Consider the following 24596-nt stretch of genomic DNA (forward strand, 5'->3'; position numbering starts at 1 on the left):
TTTGAAATTTTGAGTTTGAAAAGAATCTAGATTGTTTTTCTTGAGAAAATATTTCCAAATTTAGAATCTTGGGGATAAAAATGTCAATTTTGAAAACCCAGGGTTTGAAATTGATTTCTGAAAACTTTTAAAACTCAATCTGGATTGAAATTTATAAAACTGGAGTTCTGGATCTCAAAAATGAAATGAAATATGATGAAATGTTATGAAATGATGAGAAATGATATGAAACGCTATGAAATGCCATGCGAAATGCAGACCCTGAATGAAGAATTCTGGACATTAGACCTCGATTGACAGTTGTACTAGTTCAGAAAGTAAAAAATTGATAAAAATGGGCAAAATGGTTCAAGAAATGATTTTTGTCTCTGCCGAGCCAGAGTGACACTGAAAATTGAGGTGTGAGCTGAAATGAACTAGATTGAGCTGAGTTTTAAGGTTTTAGAACTCAACTGGACTAACAAGACACTGACTCAACTGAACTCTCAAACTCAATTGTTAAGAAAAGTTGTCATTTTTAGAGAAATGGCGAGAAATGGTCACTGGAGTGAAGTGAATTATAGACTAGAGCTGGGTTTGAGCTGAAACAAAGATCAATAACACTGAGATGAACTAAAATTGAAGCTTGAACACTAGCTCAACTGACTGGACTCAGCTCAATTTCAGCTAAATAAGCTGAAATAGGCTAAAATGAGCTCCTGGACACTTGGAAGTGGTTTTGAACTGAAACTGGAGCACTTGAACTCCTGGTGAGCTCAAGCTAGACTCAGGGGGAATGTGACTGACTGAGAATGACTAACTTGGAGACAATTGGCTTGGATTTAAGTGAGAAATGAGCTTATTTCTGAAGAAATGATCCCATTTTGGCAGGAATGGTCAGGAATGAATATGGTATGTTCATCATGAGCTCAGGTGAACTAGAAATGACTGACAATCTAACTGTTCTGAACTGGCCAATGAGCTTGACTGATTCTGACTGACATGAGATCTGGGATGATCTAGGAGTAAAATGGTAATTTTCCTAATGAAAGTGGGTAAAATGGTAATTTCCTAAAACAAACTCGAGGTTTGACTCCTACCCTGATCTATCAGGGTTGGCATCCACATGAGTGGGGTTGTCTGAAAATGGATGAGGAAAATTTGGGGTGTTTACATCGTGCTGGTACTTTTTCAAAATCCAGTGTTCGTACTGGTACTTTTTTTCAAAATTCAGTGTTTGTACTGGTACTTTTTCAAAATCTAGTGTTTGTACTGATACTTTTTTTCAAAATTCGGTGTTCATGCTGGTACTTTTTCAAAACCCAGTGTTTGTACTAGTACTTTGTTTTCAAAACCCAGTGCTCATGCTGGTACTTTGTTTTCAAAATCCAGTGTTCATGCTGGTACTTTTTCAAAACCCAGTGCTCGTGCTGTTACTTTGTTTTCAAAACCTAGTGTTCGTGCTGGTACTTTTTCATAACCCAACGCTTGTGCTTGTACTTTGTTTTCAAAACCCAGTGTTCGTGCTGGTACTTTTTTGAAACCTAGTGCTCATGCTGGTACTTTGTTTTTAAAACCCAGTGTTCGTGCTGACACTTCTTCAAAATCTAGTTTTCATATTGGTCGCACTTCCAAAATTCAATCCAAACACTAGTCTCGCATTAGGGTTCAAGCTCAATGCCAATCTTCAGATTTGCGATCCAAATAATGTTTATCAGACCTTCGGGTCACTCAAGTCTATAAAACCTACCTTCAGGTCACCAATTTCGTTGGTCAGACTTCTGGGTTAATCAATTAATTTTTACAAATCGATTTTATCAATCGATCCTTATCATCAGTTTTTATCAATTTATCAATCAGACCTACGGGTCGCCCATTTCATCAAATAATCAATCGATCTCTGGTCATCAATTTTTATCAAGCAAACCTTCGGGTTATCAATTCTATCAAAGTCAATCATCATTTTTCAACCTTTGGGTTGCAACCGCCAATCATGGTCTTTCAAGATTAAACTTTCACGTCAAACTCGTCGGCCAATTGGCTCAAAATCAATTATCAATCATTTCTCTTGCGAAAGACCCTTTTTCCAGGGAGAGTTCGAGGGAGCTCATTCTTTTCGCATGCAATTTTGTTGGTTCGTTGAACCCCTTTTTAGGGAGAGTTTGAAGGGACTCGTGTTTCACAAATAGTTTGCAAAGTAATTTTTTATTATTATTATCACACAAGGAACCCTTTTTCTAGGGAGAGTTTCGACGGAAGCTTGTTCTCCTTGTAACCCCCAAACATTTCTTGTTAGGCCATCCCATCATTGCGGACCCTTTTTTCCAAGGAGAGTGTGATAAACTCACTCCTCTATGACATTTTTTTCAACCATTGTTATCAGCCACCTTTTTATAAGAGAAGCGTAGAGATAGGGAGTTTTTGACGAAAACTTTATTTCTCTTTGAAAGTTTATTTTGCAAACACCTTCTCTTCTGAGAAGAGAGGAGTATTATTTTTACCCGTTCAGGTAAGTGTCAAGCCTGCGTCTCTCCTTTGGAAAAAGGAGAGGAGAATACAGCCACGGATGTGTCAATTGGACCTCAAACGATTTTTTTCATCAAGGATTTCAAGAATATTTTGCCAATTTGTTATAAAAGAAAGACAATCATTGATCTCAAAATTTTATTGCACAAAGATTTTACCTCAGATTAGCTTCAGTATTCTTTCCAAAAGGACAAGACTTTTGCGAATAAAGAAGAAAATTCAATCTTTGTCTGTTGGTCAACCAAAAGGATGAAGAAAAATCCTCGATATGACCAGCAAAGGAAAAATTCAACTATGTTGAGAAGCCATAAGTGAATCGGTATTGATCATAGCTATGACACATTTTTAAAGATCATTCTTCTGGTAATAAGATAGTGAAAATATCCTAGGTGATATAAAAGAATTCACTTAATCTCAATATCTTTCCAATCGTTCAAGCTGCAATTAACTATCTGCAAAAGGGATCTCTCAATCATTGTCAAGTTGAAGACTAATGGATGAGTTCGACCCCCGGGGCCAAAGGAGACTCAAAACATCTCCAAGTTGAAGGAGTATGTGATGTGTCCTTCCAGAGAAAGTTCAGATCATCGCCAAGTTGAAGGCTGATGCGATGAACCTCTCGTCAATCTCTAAAAGATATTTAATCATTGTTATCATAAAAAGATTCTCAATCCAATGAGACAATTTTATCAATATAATTCTTGGGAGTAAAGAAGACTCGAATCATCTCTAAGTTGAAAGAGTATGTGACGTGTCCTTCTAGGGAAAATCAGAATATCGCCAAGATGAGGCTGATGTGATAAAATTCTCACCAAATCTCAAGAGAATTTACTTTTCATGTCTCAAAAGGGCGTAAAAGATTATCAAGAGATTTCAATTAAGGAGACAATATTAAATATAATTTCTGAGATCAAAGAAGACTCGGATCATTTCCAAGTTGAAAGAGCATGTGACGTGTTCTTCCAGAGAAAATCAAAACATTACTGAGTTGAAGGTTGATGTGATGAAATTCTCGTCAAACTCCAAGAAAAGCTCAATCTCTATGTCTCAAAAGAGTGCAAAAAGATCATCATGGGTAAACCCTAGATATCAAACTGCCAAGAATTCTCTTTATTCATGCAAAATTCTTTTATCAATATCTTTTCATAAAACACTTTTATGATGCTGAGAACAAATTCCTTTCTTTTCATATCAAGGAAATGGATAGCTTCCTTGAAGAAACTCAACAACAATAAATTTGATTTTGATTCTGGATTCTACGGAGTTAGCCTAGTTGGAGGTAATACTCTAGGTAGAACAGAGAATATCTTTCAAACAAATGTGCTTATATTTCAATTATTTTGAATCAAATACAATTTTTATCTTATTGACAATATTTTCAAGTTATCCTGACATGAAGTGAGAACTTGATGTCCATTTTGATATATCCTGGCGTTGTTTTTATCCCTTTTTAGGACTTGATAATGGGAGTTTTTAAGATTCTTCTCTTCTTGTTTTGATCCGAGTGCCTCGGCTCTCAGATTCACACACTTCCCTGTGTACCCCACTATCCCACCATAGACAGTTCCCGTTCAGGGTAAGGGTTAAACCTGAATTGTTTCTGCAAAAGGTCATCTGTTTTAAAAGTCATTCAGCCTCAGCAATGAGACACCCAAGATCAATCCCTCTTCAAGCTTTAGGGAACCCCATTTTCTTTTTTTTGCAAACCCCTCTCGAATTTATTGTGCAAAATCCGAAGGTTCCATCATGGTTTCTCCTTTCGAGAATTTTGTGTCCCCTTCAGGTTAAGGGTCAAACCTGAATCTCGTTCTTCCATGAGGTATTTTTCGTCCCACCCAGGTTAAGGGCTAAGCCTCAGCCTCATCCCGATGAGGTGAATTTTCTTCTTTATTCTCCATTACATACCTACCATAATCATCAGAGCTAATTCTTTTATACCCAATCGGATCCTTCTAACTGAGGCATTTTTATAGCCTAAATTTGGTGTGTTTTTCTTTGCCACTAAGCTCAGCCCTAAACCGGCTTAGTAGCAAAGAGGGGCATCTGTAAACACCTCAAATTTATACTCTCATTCACAAACACCTACCTCTTACCACTGGGACCCACTCTTCGTAGCCTTCAAAGAACCAACTGGTCGATATCTGAGTCAGGGATGTTCATAGCCCAAACTTTACAATAGATTCCAATATTTCATCTTGCAATCAAGATTCAATCTCCTTTTTGGCTCAATTTCAATCATTAAGTTTTGCCTTCAGACGAGAATTCTCAATTCTTTATCTCTGCTAGGGGTTTGGGACTTCAAATCCCTCATTCAGGGTTTGCATTTTGCATATCATCGCATGTCATTTCTCATCATTTCTTATCGTTTCTCATCATTTTATGGCATTTCATTGCATTACATGGCATTGCATGTCATTTTTGAGATCCAACACTCTAATTTGCCAAAATTTCTAATCCAGATTAGAGTTTTAAAACCTTCTTTTCAAGAACGATTTCACAAACCTGGGTTTTGAATCAATATTTTTTGTTTGTTAACCCCCAGGATCTTATTTTCTTTAGAAAAATAATCTAGATTTGTTTTAAAATCATTTTTTAACTTATTTCGATCCTCAGATGAGACCCAACTAGGTGGTGTCGCTTTTAAATTCCTTCATTTATCAAATTTCTCAAAATTTTAGAGTCCTAGTTAGATCAGAACTACGTTTTTTCATCTTTTTAAACCTTTTCAAAACTCTATTTTGATTTTAAACCAGATGTAGTCATATCCCTTATCCACTTCTGTCATTTTGGCCAAAATCTAGAGTCCCAGTCGAATTAGGACTCTTTTTCAGAGTTTCAGTCGGATCAGGACTCTACTTTTCACTTCTATTTTTATCTCTTATCGAGAAAAACCTTTAAAAATCTTTCATTTTGGCCAAAATTTTAGAGTTTCAGTTGGACTAGGACTCTATCATAGAGTTTCAATCGGATTAGGACTCTATCCCGATTTCATCCTTTACTCCTATTTTTCACTTGTTTTTGAAAACCTTCTCACCTGATTTTCAAAAAGATAAAAATTCTTAGAGTTCTAGTCAAATTAGGACTCTTCCTCAGAGTCCTAGTCAGATCAGGACTCTGAACCTGACTTCAATTTTTATCTTATTTTCACCTATTTTCTAAAACCCTCTTATTTGTTTTCTAGAAAATCCTAAATTTTAAGAGTTTTAGTCAAATTAAGACTCTAATTCTGATTTCAGTTTTCATTTATTTTTGCGAAAAAGCTTTTAAAACCTCTTTGTTTGTTCAAAATTCTAAGAGTTTTAGTTGAATTATGACTTTGTCCCAGAGTCTCAGTTAGATCAGAACTCTAATTCTGATTTCAGTTTTCATCTTGTTTTCACCTATTTTTGCAAAAAGTTCTCAAAATCTTCTTGTCTGTTTTTAGAAAAATCAAAATTTTTAGAGTTTCAGTCGAATTAGGGCTCTGTCTCAGAGTCCTGATCGGATCAGGACTCTGTTTTGATTTCTGTTTTAACTCTCATGTTTACCTATTTTTAAAATCTTTTCGCTTGTTTTTCGAAAAAAATCTAATTTTGTAGAGTTTTAGTCAACTTAAGACTCTATTTCAAGAGTTTCAGTTGAACTAGGACTCTGACTCTAACTTTGTTTTTCAACTCATTTTATCAAATTCTGAGAAAACCTTTTTAAAATTCCTTTATTTATCTTTCAAAATTTTCAAAAATCTAGAGCTTTAGTCCGATCAGGACTGTCCTGGAGTCCCAATCCAGTTAAGACTCCATTCTGATTTTTGTTTCTACTTTCATTTTAATTCTCTTCACTTATTTTTCAAAAAAAAATCCATTTTGCAGAGTCTCAGTCATTTTAGGACTCTATGCTAGAGTCCCAGTTGGATTAGGACTCTGACTCTGGTCTTGTATTTTGTTCATTTTTGCCAATTTCTGAAAAGATCTTTCAAAACCTCTTTGTTTTCTTTTAAAAAACCCCAAAAATGAAGAGTTTCAAATTTTTAAGACTCTGTCCCAGAGTTCTAATCAGGTCAGGACTCTATTTTAAAACCTCTGATTCTCATCTGGTGATCAACTCTGCTTCAAAACTCTTTTCAGTCTTTATTTCCATATTTTCAAAACCCTGATGTGTGGCCCGCACAGTTGGCGCCACCTCTGGAAGAGTCCCAATCCATTTAGGACTCTATTTGGTTTAGAATCTTGATTTTATTTTCAAACTTTTCTTCAAAAACTTTCCTTTTTAAAATTCTTCATTTCAAAACCCTGATTTCCAAATCAGCTTTCAACCTTCTTCAAGAGGGACCCATCCTGCATGGATGCAAAACCCTAATTTTCAATCTCATATCATTCATATCTCAAAAATACAAAAAAAATACTTAGCTTAGATATTATTTTGAAGTTTTTGAGAAAAAAATCGTTTTTAACCCTTTATTTTCATAAATTTTAAAATCATTTTCTGAAAAATCAAGTGGGGCCCACACTGGGTGGCGTCACACTTAAAAGTTTTGGTTAGTTTAGGATTAGCTTAGTATCCTAGCTAGGTTAGAAGAGTCAAAATTGATTTTAAAATCTCATTTTCACTTTTCATTTTAACCTTGGTTTTTAAAGTTTTAAATTAGAGTTTTAAAAACCAAGTGTGGGCCCACAGGGGTTGGCGCCTCATTTGGATTGGTTTTAGGGTTTAATTAGGACTTAAATAGGTTAGTTAGAGTTGAATTGGGTTAGTATCCTTCAAAAAAGTCGTTCACCTTAATTGATTTAATTAAAAAGAGTTTTAAAAAACAAAAACTCCTTAATTAACCCTAATTAAAGAGGTTTTGAAAAACTATAAATAGGGGACACTAGGGGGGGTCAACCCATGATTTTTATCTCATCTCTCTCTCCAAAAATTCATGGTCCTTTCTCTCCTCCAAGTTCCAACCCTTCCTCCATTGATGCCCAAGATAAGTTCTTCCTTTCTTTTATTGTTTTTTTTTCATTAAAAATCACCATTGTTGCCTCTTTTAGCATGCTTTTCTCTTGTTTTTATTTCAAAAAAATCATGTGAGGGTCTCAAAATGATGATCAAATGATGTTTGATGGTCCCTTACACGTTTTTGATCCATTAATAATATTTTTTTTTCGTTTATTATGTTAAAGGCCCGAAAAAAATCGAGATTCGATTGTTCGATGGTCGAATCCCTCTTTTAGAGGCTAAATCAAATTTTAACCATATATTCCCTAATTTTTTTTATTTATTTATCATGTTCATCGTTATTTTACTCATTCAAGCATCAAATCCAAATTCATGATATTATTTGCATGCTTTTCTTATTATTTTTCATGTTTAGATTAGGATTTTTCATGTTTTGTCGATAATATGCTATTCTCGATCCTGGGCACGCGGGAACATCATTCTTTTATGTATGTTTTTCTGTCAAAAAAATCTAATTTTTTTAGGGTTAAATCGTGAATATGTCAGCATCATCACATAAAAATTTTGGATATTTTGAGTTTTGTAGCCCTACTAAAAAAATAAAAAACCGAACCGTAATTCTTGAACCATGAAAACGCTGCATGGAATCAAGATCAACTTGTGTCGATCATATCTCTCTCATAGGAGATCCGATCAATGATCTGTAAGTTTCAGTGGCTTCATCTTGATGTATGGTATTTCTTGTAAAATGTTCAAATTTTTTTATGATGAATTTCTATTTTTCCTCTAACATAAAGTAGAATCGGTTTTGCAGAGCCTGTTATGCATTGCCTAAACCCTAGATCGACTTGTGCAAATCGTATCTCCTTAACTGAAAATCCGATCGATAATTTGTAAGGAGGAAAATATTTCTCTATGTATATACTGCCATCTTCTAAAAATTTATAATTTTTTAACATAGTTTGATATATTTCCCTATACCCGAAGCCGGATGTGTTTATTTCAACTCGTTATTTATTCACCGGAATCAAGCGTAGATTACTGGAACAATATCTCCCTAACCGGAGATGATTTTTTTAATCTATAAAAAGAAAAATCTCTGTTTTTATGTCTAGTATCTCTCTATAAATTTTTATAAATTTTTATGTGGTTTGATACCCAATTTAAGCCGGACACTGTGATAGGTACGTGCTCGCGGGCAAAATCATGTATTTTAGGGTTTTATTCAATTTTTACATTAAATTAATGCCAAAAATATATTTTTTTGATTGCAATTTAATTTTATGGTTATCAAAACTTTCCATGTCAATTTTTACAGATTTTTTAATTCATTTGATATATTATTTGATTAAATTATGAAAATAGGGTGCCCGCAGAGTCCCAATTCGAGTAAAACACTAACGAAAATCACTATTTTTGTGATATTTCAAATTTTTTATAAAAAATTTCATGTTTTTAATGTTTGGTCATGTTTATATTCACGCTATGGTACTTCATACCCGATTTGACTTTGATTTGAATACATTTGAGCCCTAAATCCAAAGTTTTACCAAAATCTTTTTTGAAAACCCTAATTTCAAGGCCATAGTCTTATTTTCAGGGGTATTTTTATCATTTTTATCCAAAATCTGAATTTCAAAGTTATTTATTTTTATTATTTCTTCAATTTTACATCATATTTTATTATGTTTATCTCAGAAAAATATGAAAAAAGGCTTATATTTAAATAAATCTAATAATTTCAGATATTATTGGATAAGTCCAGAAAAGCCGACATATTTTCACTAACAAGTTTTTTAGTTTTGCAGGGATATTCAAGACTGTATTTTTTTTATTTTTCTTTATTTAAATTCAATTAGTGATATAAATTAAATGTAAACTTTGGAATAAGAATTTACTTTTTTTGCTTAGAATAGGATTACATTGCATATAGTTTTATTTTTTAATAATGTTAATGTGTGATGGATGATGATTCATGCATATTCAAACTCACCATGGTCTACACGAATGGTACATGCACTAGCTTATAAGAAGTTAATAAACTTGATTGAGTTTGTATTTATGGCCATAGTCAGAATATGAACAAAATTCAGATTTATCATCTTCTTTTAAGTCACAATCGGCCTACACTCTTAGGCTATTTTAAAAAACCATTGTATATTTCAAAGTTTTCTAAATATTTTTCTCCTTATAGAATCAAATGGATTAGATTCAATCCATATCTGTGGCCATAGTCAGGGATATGAGGAAAATCTATTTTATTGAAATTCTATAAGGCACAAAAAATTTCCTTTTTCAAATAATTTTCTCAAAAGTTCTTTAGAAAATGTTTTCTCAAATTGCATTTATTCATTCATCTAGGTTAGATTACATCATGAAAGAATTTTCATAGGGACACATGCCCATCCCTTTTGATATATTTTTCAAATTCATCTAAAAAAAATCAATTTTCTCAAAGTTATTTGAATTTCTCCAGAATTTGATTTTTTCAGAAAGCTCTCCTTTTCTTCAAAAATCGATTTTTCTTTCTTCAAATTACTTCTCAAATCCTGATTTGCGATTTTCAAAGCTTCTACTTTTTCAAATATTTTAAAGTATTTCAAGCATACATCATATTTTTCAAGTCAAAATCTTTCTAAGTCATAGCACATGCCTGATTCTTTATACATTTAGGAAATAGAACATTGGTTTAGACAAGTTGAGAAAAGCACCAGATTGATCCTTGGTTCAATTACCTCTGGTTATGGTGCCAGGAACGGTTGAACCTCGTATCGACAGGTGAACCCCATTCTTCGGAATTATCCTGCATTTTAAAACGGAGGTGAGTTATTTTCAAAATCTTTTTCAAAGGTCAGTTTGACTTGCAAAAGTAAAATTTTGCAATGATAACAATATCTCGATATATATTTGGTACGATCCTTCGTATGCAAATTTTAGTTTGAATCTGATGTTGCAAGTTGTTGTCATGTCGTAGATGTGTTCAACATGCTCGAATTAGTGAGACCTGAATAGGGATGTAAACAGCTGGGAGGATTGGATCTGGCTAAATACCATATCTGATTAAATAGTAAATGGTTTTGAATTAAGATTTGGATTCGGATGGTGAAAAGCTCATACCCAATCTGCTTTTTAATACATAAATAGAGTTGGATATCCATCAAATTCAGATGTTAATTTGTCGAATTCGATAACAATTTTTTTTTTGTTTTTTTGAGAATGTAGGAAAATTTATTCAGAATTTGGTAGCAAAAAAATCTGATTATAAAAGAATATGGTTTTGGTTTACCAAATGCAACTAAGTGGAATTGAATTTTGTTAGAGTTAGAGATCACATAAAATCTGATCCATTGACATCCCTAGAATGGACCCTTCTAGCATTTTTTCTCCATGAAAGCACTACCGTATTTTGAGTCCAATAATTCTGATGTATTTATACCCATCAAATTTTTAATCTTTAGAAATTTGATTGGGAATTTACAAACTCTCAAACTTTTGGTGTGCCAATGAATTAGACCACCTAAAAGTTTGGGGGTATTTGAAAATTTTCTTTCTTTTGATATATAGTGATAGATTCTAGCGTTAGATAAGAAATAATGAAAAATTCTAAATTGGAATCAGGTTTCATAATATATATATATATATATATATGAGAACAAGAAATATGGGCATTTTCAATGTTTTTTTTTTTTTGCAAATCCAACCATGTGGATGTGCTTGGCATTGTGAATTTGCTAGGAATCAACCATTTGATCTTGTATTTTCGATGAAAAAGTGTATTTTTAAAATGCTTGATTATTTGTGAAGATTATGAGCCATTGATTTTAAAGCCTTAAAAATATCTGGTTTATGCATCAAAATTGGATGATTCAAGACGGGGTTTTTATAGAACAAAACATGCAGATCACATCCTAATGGTTTGATTCAAGAGAAAAGAATACAAAATCCATGAAAATCGCTGTTCACACAATAGTTCTCATATTTTCAGTTCATATATATATATATATATATAGGTGCCTGATGTTTTTTTATGCCTATCGAACTTTGGAAAGATTGTTTCTATTTTTTTTTCAATCTCACCATACAGAGATGCTTGATTTTATGATTATCGACTTTTGAATTGTCCAATTCCAGCACCAAATTAGGTTTTTATAAGATTAAAAAAAATCAATGGTCTATAAGTTTAAAAAATATTCAATGCTTAAAAAATCATCTTTTTACTAAAAAAAACATAATCCAAATATGCTTTCCTGGCAAATCGATCATGCAAAATACATCTATAGGGTCAGATTTTTTAAAAACAACCTGAAACCCCTATCCACTGGTGGTAGGCATGCTGTTGGCACAAAAAGTGTCGGGCACCTACCCTGTGTGTGTGAGTGATATTTGGGGCTACTAAGGCACAAAACTATTGAGTTGAAAATCATAGGCTTAAACTTTATCAACTCATCTGACCACGTAGATATGTTTAGCATGGGTTGTTTCCCAAGGATCATACTTTGGATTGTGTTATTTCAATCTAAATATATTATTTTCTTAGTTGCAGAATTATAGTGCATCGTGAGCTATTAATTTTTGAAGTCTATAAAACACCTTCTTTACATGCCACAATCATATGATTCAAAACTCATTTATGATGCTCATTCATTTAATTTTTTTGCAATTTGGACTCTTTAGTGGCATCCAGGACTGCTGCCAAAGATATGGGCAAAGAAATACCCTTTAGCAGCGGTCGAGAACCACCGCTAAACCCCATTTTTGTTTTAAAACAGTGCCCACTGCTGATTGGTGGCAGGCGTGCTCCCGAAAATAGTGGACGATATATGTGGTCCACTGTTATACACACACACACACACTATATATATATATATATATATATATATATATATATATATATATATATATATATATATATATATATATATATATATATATATATATATATATATATATATATATATATATATATATATATATCATTTTTTGTGCTATTGAAGGCACATAATTATATGAAACTATTGAACTGAAAATCATAGGTCTCAGATATTTTTGTAGATTAAACTCTATATATGGATGTGATCTAAAAGTTTTCTTAGTGAGAAATGAGTTTTGAATCATATGATTGCTACACGTAAGCAGGTCTCTTAAGGGACACTAAAATATGAGAATTAGAGTGTCAACTAGGCATTTTCGATGTTTTGTTTTAAACCAACCCTGCATATGTCTTCAACATGGTCCATTTGCTTGGAATCAACAGTTAGATCATGTTTTTTTTTTGACAAAAAACAAGTTTTTTTTGGATGCTTGAATATTAACAAATTATTTTAGTTGTTGATTTTCAAGCCTAAAAAAAATCATGCTTTTAAATAAATCATGTATATCACAACTGTATCAAAAGTAGCACCATATTTGCGATCTTCATATAAGAGTGCGAAGGTCGAGGATATTCACAAAAATTATATATGAATGTCGTCACACAGTTGTGGACCTCCTTAAAGATCATTTACTTAAAAGAGATTTGTATAGTAGCACATAAATGTCAAAGTATATATGTGAAGGTAGTAATTATTTGTGGAGATCGACTAAAGTGCAAATGTCGCTACACATTTGTAGATCTCCTTGAAGATCAATTACTTAAACGAGATTCACATTGTAGCTCATGAATTTCATATGGCATTTGAGAAGGTATGCAAATTTCAGTTAAAAGAGGTTCATAAATTTGGTTATGTGAACTTCATGAGGTTTACGAAATTATTGTGCAAATATACTTTTTAGTGAGAGGTATGTACCTATATATCATGCAAACCTCAAGAGATTCACTCATGTGAATAGTAAAAAGGTCTGAAAAAAGTGAAGCATTGGTGAATTTGGACATAGGGCAGATTTTGAAAATTGTGAGGCATTTCAAGAAACGTGTCATTTTTGCTGTATTATATGGTCATTTTCTGTTTCTATTTCATCTAGCATAACTTGTTATTCTGTTCACATGATGTCTGATGTTTTCAAGTGGGCAGGCTTGTGGTGCACATAAGAGGTGCCACTGGGGAAGGGGTGAGTAGCAGCAAAGAGTTGAATTGTTGGTGGTCATAGCCTTGCTTTAGATCTGAAGGTATCATTAGTTGGTCAGAGATATCTGGGTTGAAGAATTTCGTTCTTCTATCTTTTGCAATATACTTCGATTTCTTTTTCTTTTGCATTGATTCCTATATGGGAGAGATCTATTGATTAGTGGCACCTGTAGTGTAGAACTATGATTTTGGGGGAAAAGGGAAAAGGGGGGGGGGATGTTTTGGGGATATTGTATTCTGAAGTATGAATCCATTCTTTTCTTTTTCTATTTTGTTTCCCCTGGATACAGAAGATAATAATGACTTGTCATGTATTGATAGTGGTTTTATTGTATGGAACTACAGACATGCATCATTCTGTCCATTTGATTGCAAGGTATCATTAACTCTAGAGGTTCAAGGCACTCAATTGTGTCAGTGATTCAGAATGTTACGGACATATAGATAACTGCACGAATTCATATATGCCATGCTTTATATGCTATAACATAACATGTGGCCCCCATTGCTAGTGGTCCCATACATCAACTGACCATGTTAGCAATCGGGTCTTCAGAAACACGTCTCTCTGTTTCTTGGAGTCGTCCTTTAGGGCGGTCATTTTTTCAGTGTGGAATTTATTTAGGTAATTTTTCAATATCACCTTCCCTTATAAGGCAAACCCAAAATCAGCATTCTCTTATTTGATTTTCTACAACCATCCTTACATTTCAAAATATTAGGTCAAATGCACCCTTCCATCATGTGATTTCTAGTCGCCTGAAAGATGATTTTGCTATGGATGAGAAAGAAGGGTGATGATTTTGGAAAATCAAATAAAGGAAATATGATTCAGAGCTTGCTTTATAACTATATGTGCCATTATTTAAATTCATTTTCGTATACTAATTTCTTGGGTAATTTAGGTAAATTTACATTTAGCTGCCTTAATTTTTCAAGCGTTTAAGATAAACACCTATCTTTTTAAAGAATTGCTCAGGTGAATACCTCTTTTGCTTATATCCCATGAACTTATTTACCCTCAACCACAGCTGCAAAAAATGGAAAAGCTACAAAAAAGTGTCTTTCATCAATTTAACGAAAGAAAAAAGATGAAATGAGTTATTTCACAGAGTTTAACTACAGTTAAGAGAAATAAAAGCAAAGCGTCATGTGAGCAATTCCGTGAAAAGATATAGCCGTTCAACCTGAGTATTTGAAAACAGACGCAGCCAACGTCATTTCACTGAACACGTTAGGTGCCTCTCCCTATGGAAATACATTCGTGCTAAATGAAACACGCTAAATGGGTTTTTCCGCTTTTTCCATGCTATTTTCACAGTTTCAACCCTATAAATGTGTTGGGCATGGTTGATTTACTACGAATCCATACGTGGATCATGTGTTTTTTATGAAAAAAATGATATTTGAAGCCTCAAAATTTTACAAAGATTTTAGATTTGATTTTTCGAACTTTATAAAAACCCACCAATATGTGGCACTTCAAGAGCTGATCGTATAAAATCAAGTACATAGATCACATTTGTATGGTCAGAATTTAAAAATAAGATGGAAAAGCCTGAAAAATTGATTTAGCATGCTTCATAATATATATAGATATAATTTTGTACATTAACTTTTTATTTTCATCTATCCTTTTAAATGCAGAACATTTTTTTATCAGTCATGGATATAGTTAAGCACTAAGAACGTACTAAAGTCACTGGTGAGCGACACACACAACCTGCTTGCCAACGTTCTTGCCAGAAAACAAACCAACAAGGGCAGAAGGTGCGGTTTCCAAGCCATGGCTCATGTCTTCAATGTAAACAATCTTACCCTCCCAGTAGAGGTGGGTCACGCGCTCCAAAAACTGAGGGAACAGGTGCAAGTAATCGCTCTGAAGGAAGCCTTGCATCCTGATACGCTTGCTGATGAGGAAGTGCAGGTTGTGGACGCCTTTAACATCCACGAGGCCTTGGCGAGATATCAAACCGCACACAGCAATCCTGCCATGCTCTCTCATGTTGAGGAGCACCGCGTCAAGCATAGCTCCACCCACATTTTCGAAATAGATATCAATGCCTTGAGGAAAGCACCTGATCAGAAACAACCATTGGCAATCAGTCAAAAAACACACTACACACACACAAAAAAAAAAAAAATATATATATATATATATATATATATATATATATATATATATATATAGAGAGAGAGAGAGAGAGAGAGAGAGAGAGAGAGAGAGAGAGAGACTGATCCTGAAAAATGGCTTCAAAAACTCATGCACGAGATTGCAAACTTACGTCTTAATTTTGAGCTGATAAATAATTCTGCTTAGTTCGTTCTTATTTTTTAATTCTAAAAACGGATTTGGAAAGTGTTGTGTAGCAGCTTTTATAACTTGTTCAATGAAAAACTTTCGGTTCTTTTTTTCCCAGATGGAAGAGAAATGGTCGTTGCTCAGAAAAGATGGCAGCAGGGGCGTAGCTAGGATTCATGCGAGGGGAGGGGGCAAATAGGGGTGTAGAAAAAAAAATTGTGTGATAGTGGGGGTTTGGGGGCAGCGCCCCCGAAAAATTATTTTTTGAGATAAAATAAAAAATGGCTACAATTATTAATAAAAATCTATTTCATATGGACAAATCAAACTATTTGCTGCAGTCAGGGCTGGGCTAAAAAATGGATAAAAATCTATTTCATATGGAATCAGGGCTGGGCTAGGACTGGGCTTTTAAAAAACAAATTAACTGTTTCGGGAGGCAGGACTGGGCTACAGCCTAGTCCTGCCCCCCCCCTAGCGACGCCTTTGGACGGCAGAAGAACAAGGGGTCATTTTTCCTTTTATTCCCAGAAAGGAAGCTGTGATAAGAATGGTCCTCACCAGAAACCGACTAAAACAGAAAAAAATTAGGTTCCACTTGGATTCTAGAGCAGGAGGGTTAGCATTCCAACTTTTATCCGAATATGACTATCAAAGCAAGTCTCATAGCTAGAGAGCTATATGCCTTGTCACATTTGATATATTAATCCTGAAGGCTGATAAAGAAAATGGTGAAGAAGAACAAGAAAATTCACAAGAGTCCAACATGAAAAGACGGTCGTGATGTCGTAATATATGGGGCCTAAAGTATAAAAAACATAATTAGAAGTTTGATTTCACTATACCAATTAACAGCGGCCACTGTTTTTAACTAATTATTAATTAAATATGAGAGCGGAAATCATTATTCAATCACATGTCAATCCAGTAAGATATATCAGTTGACAGGTAATCATTAAAGATGATTGCTGATCAATCTGCTTATCCAATCTGAAACACCATTAAAGAAGTCTTGTTACAGCTTCCCTCATTGGTAAAGTGTGACCAAGGCATGTTTTCTCCCTCTTTAGTGTGTAGTGCTTCTATTTTCTCTAAAGGCAAAGCTTGATATTGCCAAGAACAATGTTTATAGGATTCTTGGAAAGAGTCTCCCATACAAAGGCAAAGCTTGATATTGCCAAGTCGATAACTATTGGGAGAACCTACTTCAAAATAAAATATAGCAAATTATAATCTTGAATCTTTACATCGTCAACATTCTGACAATTAAAAATCCTCACTATATATTGTACTAGACAAATTTTAGTACCAAAGTTCTTAAACGATAAGCAACACCAACCTTTTTAGTGCAGCATCTAGATCAATCTCTTCCTTGTAATTAAAAGCTTCATCAAATCCAAGCCTGTTCTTAAGAAGATCAACCTGAAAAGGATGTGGAAATATGTAACTAGCTGCAAGAAGTAAAAATTAGTAGCGTGAAGATCCTGATACCTAACATGAAGATTCATCTCATCGTTTCCATTTTCTGGCATACTGGAACTTACCTTCTCTCTAGTTCCAGCACTGCCAACAACATAACAACCATGTAACTTAGCCAGCTGTCCAACAAGCTGCCCAACTGCTCCAGTTGCTGCAGAGACAAAAACATACTCTCCTTTCTTAGGAGAGCAAACCTCATAGAAACCAGAATATGCTGTGAATCCAGGCATACCTATGTTAATGGTAAAGGATTAGCATAATGTGGCACATATAAATACTAACCACAAGCTAGAAGTAGACCAAAATGAAGAAAAAAAGAGGCATTCAAAAGGAACAACTACAAGATGGGAATATCCTTGAATTTCCATCGCTACATTTTCTTACCACAAGACCACCTCATTACATGTCACTTGTGTAATATTGAAAGATCAGCTTGTGATAAACCACAATTTCATGTTTAGGAACAATGAAACATTTTTGTTAGATCCCACGTTTTTCTGCCACATGATTCATTTGATCGAATGTGATTAATAACACCTTTAGACCAAAAATTTACACAGCAAACCTGATGGTTCTGACACCACCACCACCACCACTACCATCACAATCACAATCACAATAGTTTTCACAATGAACGTGACATCCACTGCTATTTCCAAGGCAGATGAAGCAGTATGCCCTGTTACAATGCAAGCTTCAAGCTTCAAGCTTCAAGAACAAATAGCAAAAAAATTTAAAACAACAATGATAAAAAAGAGGATTTGTTCGGGAAAGGCGAGGAATTTTTAAGGTGTGTCTTTCTCTGTGTAAGTTAGTTGGTTAGGGAAAGGGACATGACATGACAGGCTAGCTAGGCCTACTAAGAGATAGAGGATCTGAAAGAGAAGAGGAGGTGTGGGATCAGTGTTTTCTTCTTTCTTTGAAGGTTTTTGATCGGTTTTCTCGTTATTGGGAACGGGTTTGGGATCGGTTTTTTTGAAAGGCAGGAAAGGAGTTTACTTTTTTTTCAGTTATAGATCTAGGCCTTGATTTCCTTTTCTTTCCAGTGCGCAGGCGGGAAAACAAAGTAGTGGGTGGGGTGCGGTAGGGTTGTCACGAGGCGGGGTGGGAATGAATGGAAGAGTAAACCCGATCACCTTGACGTCACTGGCACGCCATTTTGACCCGAGGCAGATGCTTGACCGCGTTCCCTATTAAGAAAAGCCCACTCACCATATCCTATCTAATTAGATGGCAGAGGCATATGCACCCGATAACGACATAGATAGAAGCGGGCAGTTCACCTCTCTATTTCGTGTTTGGTGCATCTCTCCATGGCGCTTATCAATCAATCAATCAAGGGTTGGTTTGGATCACACGCTACTATTGGAAGGACCAGAAGAGGTAAAGAGTCTGCCTTATGTGGGGGTTTGCGGGGGCTTGCCTTTTCCCTATGTAGGCTTGCTCCACACTTGCTCGCTCCCAAGAAGAGAAGGCTTGCTCCGAAGTGGAGAAGAGTCGTCACTCTACGCTCGTTGCCTACCCTACTCTCAAGTCACCACATCTCGTTCCGTTTACGAAACAACGGAACGGTGGAGGCAAGCTCCAAAGGGGGACGAGGAAGTCACTCACCTAACTAAAGGAGGAAAGAAGGCAGGATGACCCTTCACTCATCATGATGGAAAGTGGAATCGCCTTTTTTCTAGGTTCATCGAAATTGAATCAATCGAATGAATTTCTAACACTTGTTCCCCCTTTGCTTTCTTTAATAGAGAAAAGAAAAGCGCTTAGTAACCAGTTAGCCTTTGCTGCTACTTTGGCACTGCCCATTGCAACCCACCCCGGTTTCCTGTCTAGCCCTCGGAAAGGCTGCAAGGACCTCGCCGTTATGCAAGAGACCCATTGATATATATCAACAATAGTGAGGTTTGTGTCAGAAGGCTCATGTGGAGTCAAGTGTAGACCACTTGACAAGCCTATCGAGTGTAGTCTTTGTCGACGTAACTGGTTCGTTCCCGAGCGCGGAATATCATAAGGAGGTTGATCACTTTCTTTTGGAATGGGAAAGGAGGAGGGGCACAAGAGAGATCACCCTGCGCGTTTTTGGTCTATCAGGCCTTAGGCGGCGCAGGACGAACTAATCCGCGATCGGCAAGCGAAACCATTTAGGAAGGAGCATTTCAATAATGCCCTAACGCTTCGCTTTGCGAATGTTTTTTGTGGAAAATCCAATAATTTTCTAACTCCATTCGTCGGTCAAACCAACGATTCACATAAAGAGAGTCTATAGTAACATGTTTTCTATCAATGCAATGAAAGAACCATCCTTTCCTAATGGATTTGTCCTATCAGATAGAAAGAGAGGCTCCGCCCTTTTTTACCACTTTAGGGGATGGGGGTGAAGGGAGGATTTACATACAACCATGGCAAAGTGGTTTATGATTTTATCTCAGAGGCATTCTTATCATTTGGTAGATCCAAGTCCATGGCCTATTTCAGGTTCACTCAAAGCTTTGGCAACCACTGTAAGTGTGATGTACATGCACTCATTTCAAGGGGGTGCAACACTTCTCAATTTGGGCCTTCTATTTATCCTATATACCATGTTCGTATGGTGGCATGATGTTCTATGTGAATCCATGTTGGAAGGGCATCATACCAAAGTCGTACAATTAGGACCTCGATATGGTTCTATTTTGTTCATCGTATCGGAGGTTATGTTCCTTTTTGCTTTTTTTCCGGCTTCTTTTAACAAAGTTGCACTATAAAAAAAATTCTTAAATTTTTTGTAGCTTACGCTTGGGCGACGGCGACAAAGAGCCCTTATGCAACCCTTTTTCAGGAATTCCCTAAAAAGAAACCTAACTTGTGATTCCAGTACTATCTGAGTTGTTGTCGTGTTTTTCCTCTTCTCCTCATGAAATAAAAAGCTGAAAACCATAAATCCATTGACAAAGTATGGAGCCGACGTCGGTCGCGCGTATCTATTAATAACACGTAGCTGTAGGGGATGGAACCACTGTACACGATTGACTATACTTATCGTGGGCTAAGAAATCCACTTAGATGCTTTCAGGAGTTATCCGCTCCGCACTTGGCTACTCAACGTTTACCGTGGGCACGATAACTGGTACACTAGAGGTGCGTTCTTCCCGGTCCTCTCGCACTAGGGAAAGGTCCTCTCAATGCTCTAACGCCCACACCGAATATGGACCGAATTGTCTCACGACGTTCTGAACCCAACTCACGTACCGCTTTAATGGCCGAACAACCCAACCCTTGGGACATAATACCGCCCCAGGTGGCGAAGAGCCGACATCGAGGTGCCAAACCTTACCGTCGATGTGAACTCTTAGGGAAGATCAGCCTGTTATCCCTAGAGTAACTTTTATCCATTGAGCGACGACCCTTCCACTCTGTACCATCAGATCACTAAGGCCGACTTTCGTCCCTGCTAGACGTGTGGATCTTGCAGTCAAGCTCCCTTCTGCCTTTGCACTCAAGGGCCAATCTCAGTCCGGCCCGAGGAAACCTTTGCATGCCTCCATTACCTTTTGGGAGGCCTACGCCAGAAACATGCTTAAGTTACAATTGGTTTGCTTTCCTGATCATGCATCAGGTGTACACCTTCAATTGATGAAGCATAGCTTCTTCATCAATACAGGCCCACAGCTACATCTAGTCTAAGAAGTTTGCACCTCACTCGAGGTTCAACGTTTTCTCTCTGCCCTAGGGAACCACTTTGACCACCATAACCACTAACCATTCCCACATATAGGTGCCAAGATAGCTGCCACTATCTAATCTCCTTTACTACCATCACCAACTCTACCATGTGTACCATACCTTCACCACCTTGTCATCCACCAACCATTCAAAGCTAATCACATTATGGAGTCCAGAGGAAGTTAGATAAACACTGAGAAGATAGTCTATAGAAACACTGTTAAACAAAATACAAACAGTTACAAGTAGTTTATTTTATATATATATATATATGTCACATGGGTGCGGGTGCGGGGATTCGGCACTTCCAAAAAACCCGGGTGCTGGGGTGCGGCAGGGGCAAAAATGTAATATATATATATAAAGGGGGTCGGGGAATAGGCAGGTTTTTTTTTTCAAATTTTGCAGTTGCAGCTGACAGACAGCTGCTGTCAGACTGTCAGCATAATTTTTTTTTAAAAATTTCGAAGCCCATTTGGGCAAATTTAAAAAAAAAAAAATGGACCTTAATGATCCTGGGTGCGGTCAACGCACCCAGGATCGGGTTGACCGCACCCGGTGCCGCACCCGCACCCGCGTCGAGTCGCGTCGACGCGGGTGCGGCACCCTCCTAGCCGAATCCCTGTGACATATATATATATATATATATATATATATATATATATATATATATATATATATATATATATATATATATATATATATATATATATATATACCAGTGAAGAGAGTTTTGGTTCATCCCTTAATCTCAGAAAAAAAAATTTCTAGAGAGTTTTTTTTTTCTTTCTTATCCCAATAAGCCGGTTACTATTTACCGGTGTGAAAGACCGGTTGTTTTCCGACAATCGTTACCCTGAAGTCCGGCTGGGTGGTGTGTTTATGATTTTTTTTTAATATCATACCCTCACTTTCCTGTGGCCGGATTTTCGGCAACCTTTGCTCTGAAAACACAAAAAAAAAGGATACTGATATTTTTATCGCTTTTCTTGTTTTCTTTTGATTTTTAGTGGGTTTGATTGAACGATAATCGAAGGCCCCGCACTGCGATTTACAACTCCGAATGGCCACCGGTGAGCAGAGGATGAAAACACTACAGGCCTGGTTCTGATACCACTGAAGGTTGGAGAAACCCTGTAGAGTGCAGATGAAGATAGAAGAAAGAAGCAAAGAGCTGGAATTGGCAAAAGGCCACAGAGAGCAGAGATAGGAACAAGGCCTTCTTCAGGGGGATTCTTTACTCTTTCTTTTTCTGTATATTCTATTGAACGAGAGCCTCCAATTAATAAAGGAGAGTTGCTGGAACTGCGCCTCTCCTGGGTAGCCATTGCCCAGCAATATCGGGATACAATTGACTTTCCCTCCTTAGAGGGAGCGGGAACAGTTTTTCACCTTTTGCAGGTCTATCCTGATAAGGCATATTTGAATATGCCTCATTTGGATAGGCCCATTACTGAGTTGTTCATACGTTGGAGAGAGAGTGAGCCCACCTCTCTCATCAACCCATGAATCCATGCGTGAACATGGCCATCCATGGTCATTTGTGACCAACAGTTTCCTATAATCAAGATTCACATTGAAATATTTTATCAAGTTAACCATTTGTCTTTTGCTAAAATATGAACTACAGATGCATGGCACAGAATTTAGCATGCAACCACAACAAAATAGGGGGCACATTACTAGCAGAGATGAAAAAGTAAGAAAACGATTTGTACAGATCGAAAAAAACCCAGTTTGACTAAGGCAATTTATTATCCAGACGAGACTCCTTGGAGAAGGAATAACGATACCAAGAAGACCAACGTGATATGACAGAGGAATGTCATTGGCGACAATCTTCCGCAATTTCTCAGTGTCCTGAATCAAACTGTATTCCTCCCAACCGGTAATTCCTGATACCAAATCACCTGCCGCAAAATCTGGATGACCAGAATCCACAACCATAGACATGCCAAAGCCCTCGATAACCTTCACCAACATATACAAACAACAAGTTTTCAGATTGACATAAAAACAAGAACTTTTGCTACTACTTGGACACCTGAAAAACCAATCTCACGCATAATAGACGAATACCAAAATCAAACTAGATGATATAGTAAAAACACTCTCAATGTGAATTAACAGCCCAGTTACCCGACAAAAATAGTTACTGGAATCAAACTAGATGATACAGAGAAAGCACTTTCAATGTCAATTAACACCCCAGTTACCAAAACAAAAATAGGAGAAACGGGGACACGGAAAACGAAACAAACTAGAGATATACCCATTTCTTAGTAAAAGAAAAGGGAACAGATTTTCCTCTGTCTAGCTCTCTTAACAAGCGCTCATGCCATTACCAGTGGTTTGGTGAAGCATGACAATGATGCGAAATGCCTAGAAAGTGAATGACAGTGCAAATTTTGCAAGTCACAGAAGCACCCATTTGCATTCATGCCACATTTACCCATTCTAGAGACGATGGTCATTTTGGAAAGTGGGCACAACCTCCTGTCTTTAATCAAAAAATGACTAGAAGACCAAACGGAAGAGAACCACGAAGAAAGAAGGGGGAAAGCACGAAAAAAGAAAAGGATGGTTACCGAGCCAGGTTGGAAGGGAGGGATGTAAGAGCCATAGTATTCCAGCATCCTTCCCCTCATATAAGGATCGCAAGAGAGATAGAGGTTCTTCACAAGTATGGACGTGCTCCCCTTTTCCACCTTCCCTCGAATCTTTCCCACCTTGACAACCATGTCTTCTTCCTTGGGATTCCCGGAAATGAAATGCCTGAGTATTATCTGCTTATTGTTTAGGAATTCCTCCATTTAAATCCCACTAATTCTCTCCCAGAGAAAGTAGAAATCTGCAGTGTCTCAGAGAGAGAGAGAGAGAGAGAGAGAGAGATGAGAGAGAGAGAGAGGTGGCGTCGGGCAAAACTATTCAGATGGATTCTAGGTGAGCCATGTAACTTGTAAAGGCCAATGGTATAACTAACATCATCATCATCACCATCACCATATGCCATCTTTACGGCGACTTGTGTCGTCCATTCCACCATGTCGTCAATGTACTTACCGATCATAGCTGGCTCCAGTTCTATCATTAATTTCAGATTTAAATATGGTCGCTGTCTTATAGGTTAATATTTATAAAAAAAGTAATTTACAAAAAAACGTCTAACTTTTTAGGTATTTACGAGAGCACGATTACCTTACAGAACATTATAAATTATGTTGCAGTGACACACCAAAATGGCTGCGTATCACTGATGACACGATAGGACAAGATTTCGGACACAATTTACCACCTGATACGCTGAAGACACGATCAAAGCCGTATCGATACTTTGACCGTCTCAAGCTATACTCTTAAATTTTTTTTTTTAAATAATCTTTTGTTTTGAATTGCGTTTTTAGTTTAAAAATATTTTTCACTTTTGATTTACATTTGTTTTTTAACAAATGTTGTCAGTATTGGTATCGGCCCTGAATAGTTAGGCCACCCATTCAGCTGTATCGGCCAATACTGAATCGAAAATATTAAAAAATATTACGTTTAATCATGACGTTACATGTTAAATCCATTAAAATAATAATAAATTTTTGTATTTATTAAAACATAGCCGATTCAGG

General features: G+C 36.2%; 1 protein-coding gene across 1 annotated transcript; it reads right to left on the minus strand.

Moving 5' to 3' along the window:
* Positions 1-15092: 15092 nt before the first annotated feature.
* Positions 15093-23900, minus strand: LOC149811815 (2-alkenal reductase (NADP(+)-dependent)-like). The gene is made up of 5 exons (XM_089993970.1): positions 23565-23900; positions 22770-22947; positions 17337-17503; positions 17132-17214; positions 15093-15568 (listed from the first exon to the last, which is right to left on the minus strand). Exons 1-5 carry the CDS (start codon positions 23787-23789, stop codon positions 15190-15192), a joined length of 1032 nt encoding a protein of 343 aa, XP_089850096.1. The 5' UTR covers positions 23790-23900; the 3' UTR covers positions 15093-15189.
* Positions 23901-24596: the final 696 nt, after the last annotated feature.

Source organism: Nuphar pumila, chromosome 17, assembly GCF_984573655.1.
Source record: "Nuphar pumila chromosome 17, dmNupPumi1.hap1.1, whole genome shotgun sequence".
Taxonomy (NCBI): domain Eukaryota; kingdom Viridiplantae; phylum Streptophyta; class Magnoliopsida; order Nymphaeales; family Nymphaeaceae; genus Nuphar; species Nuphar pumila.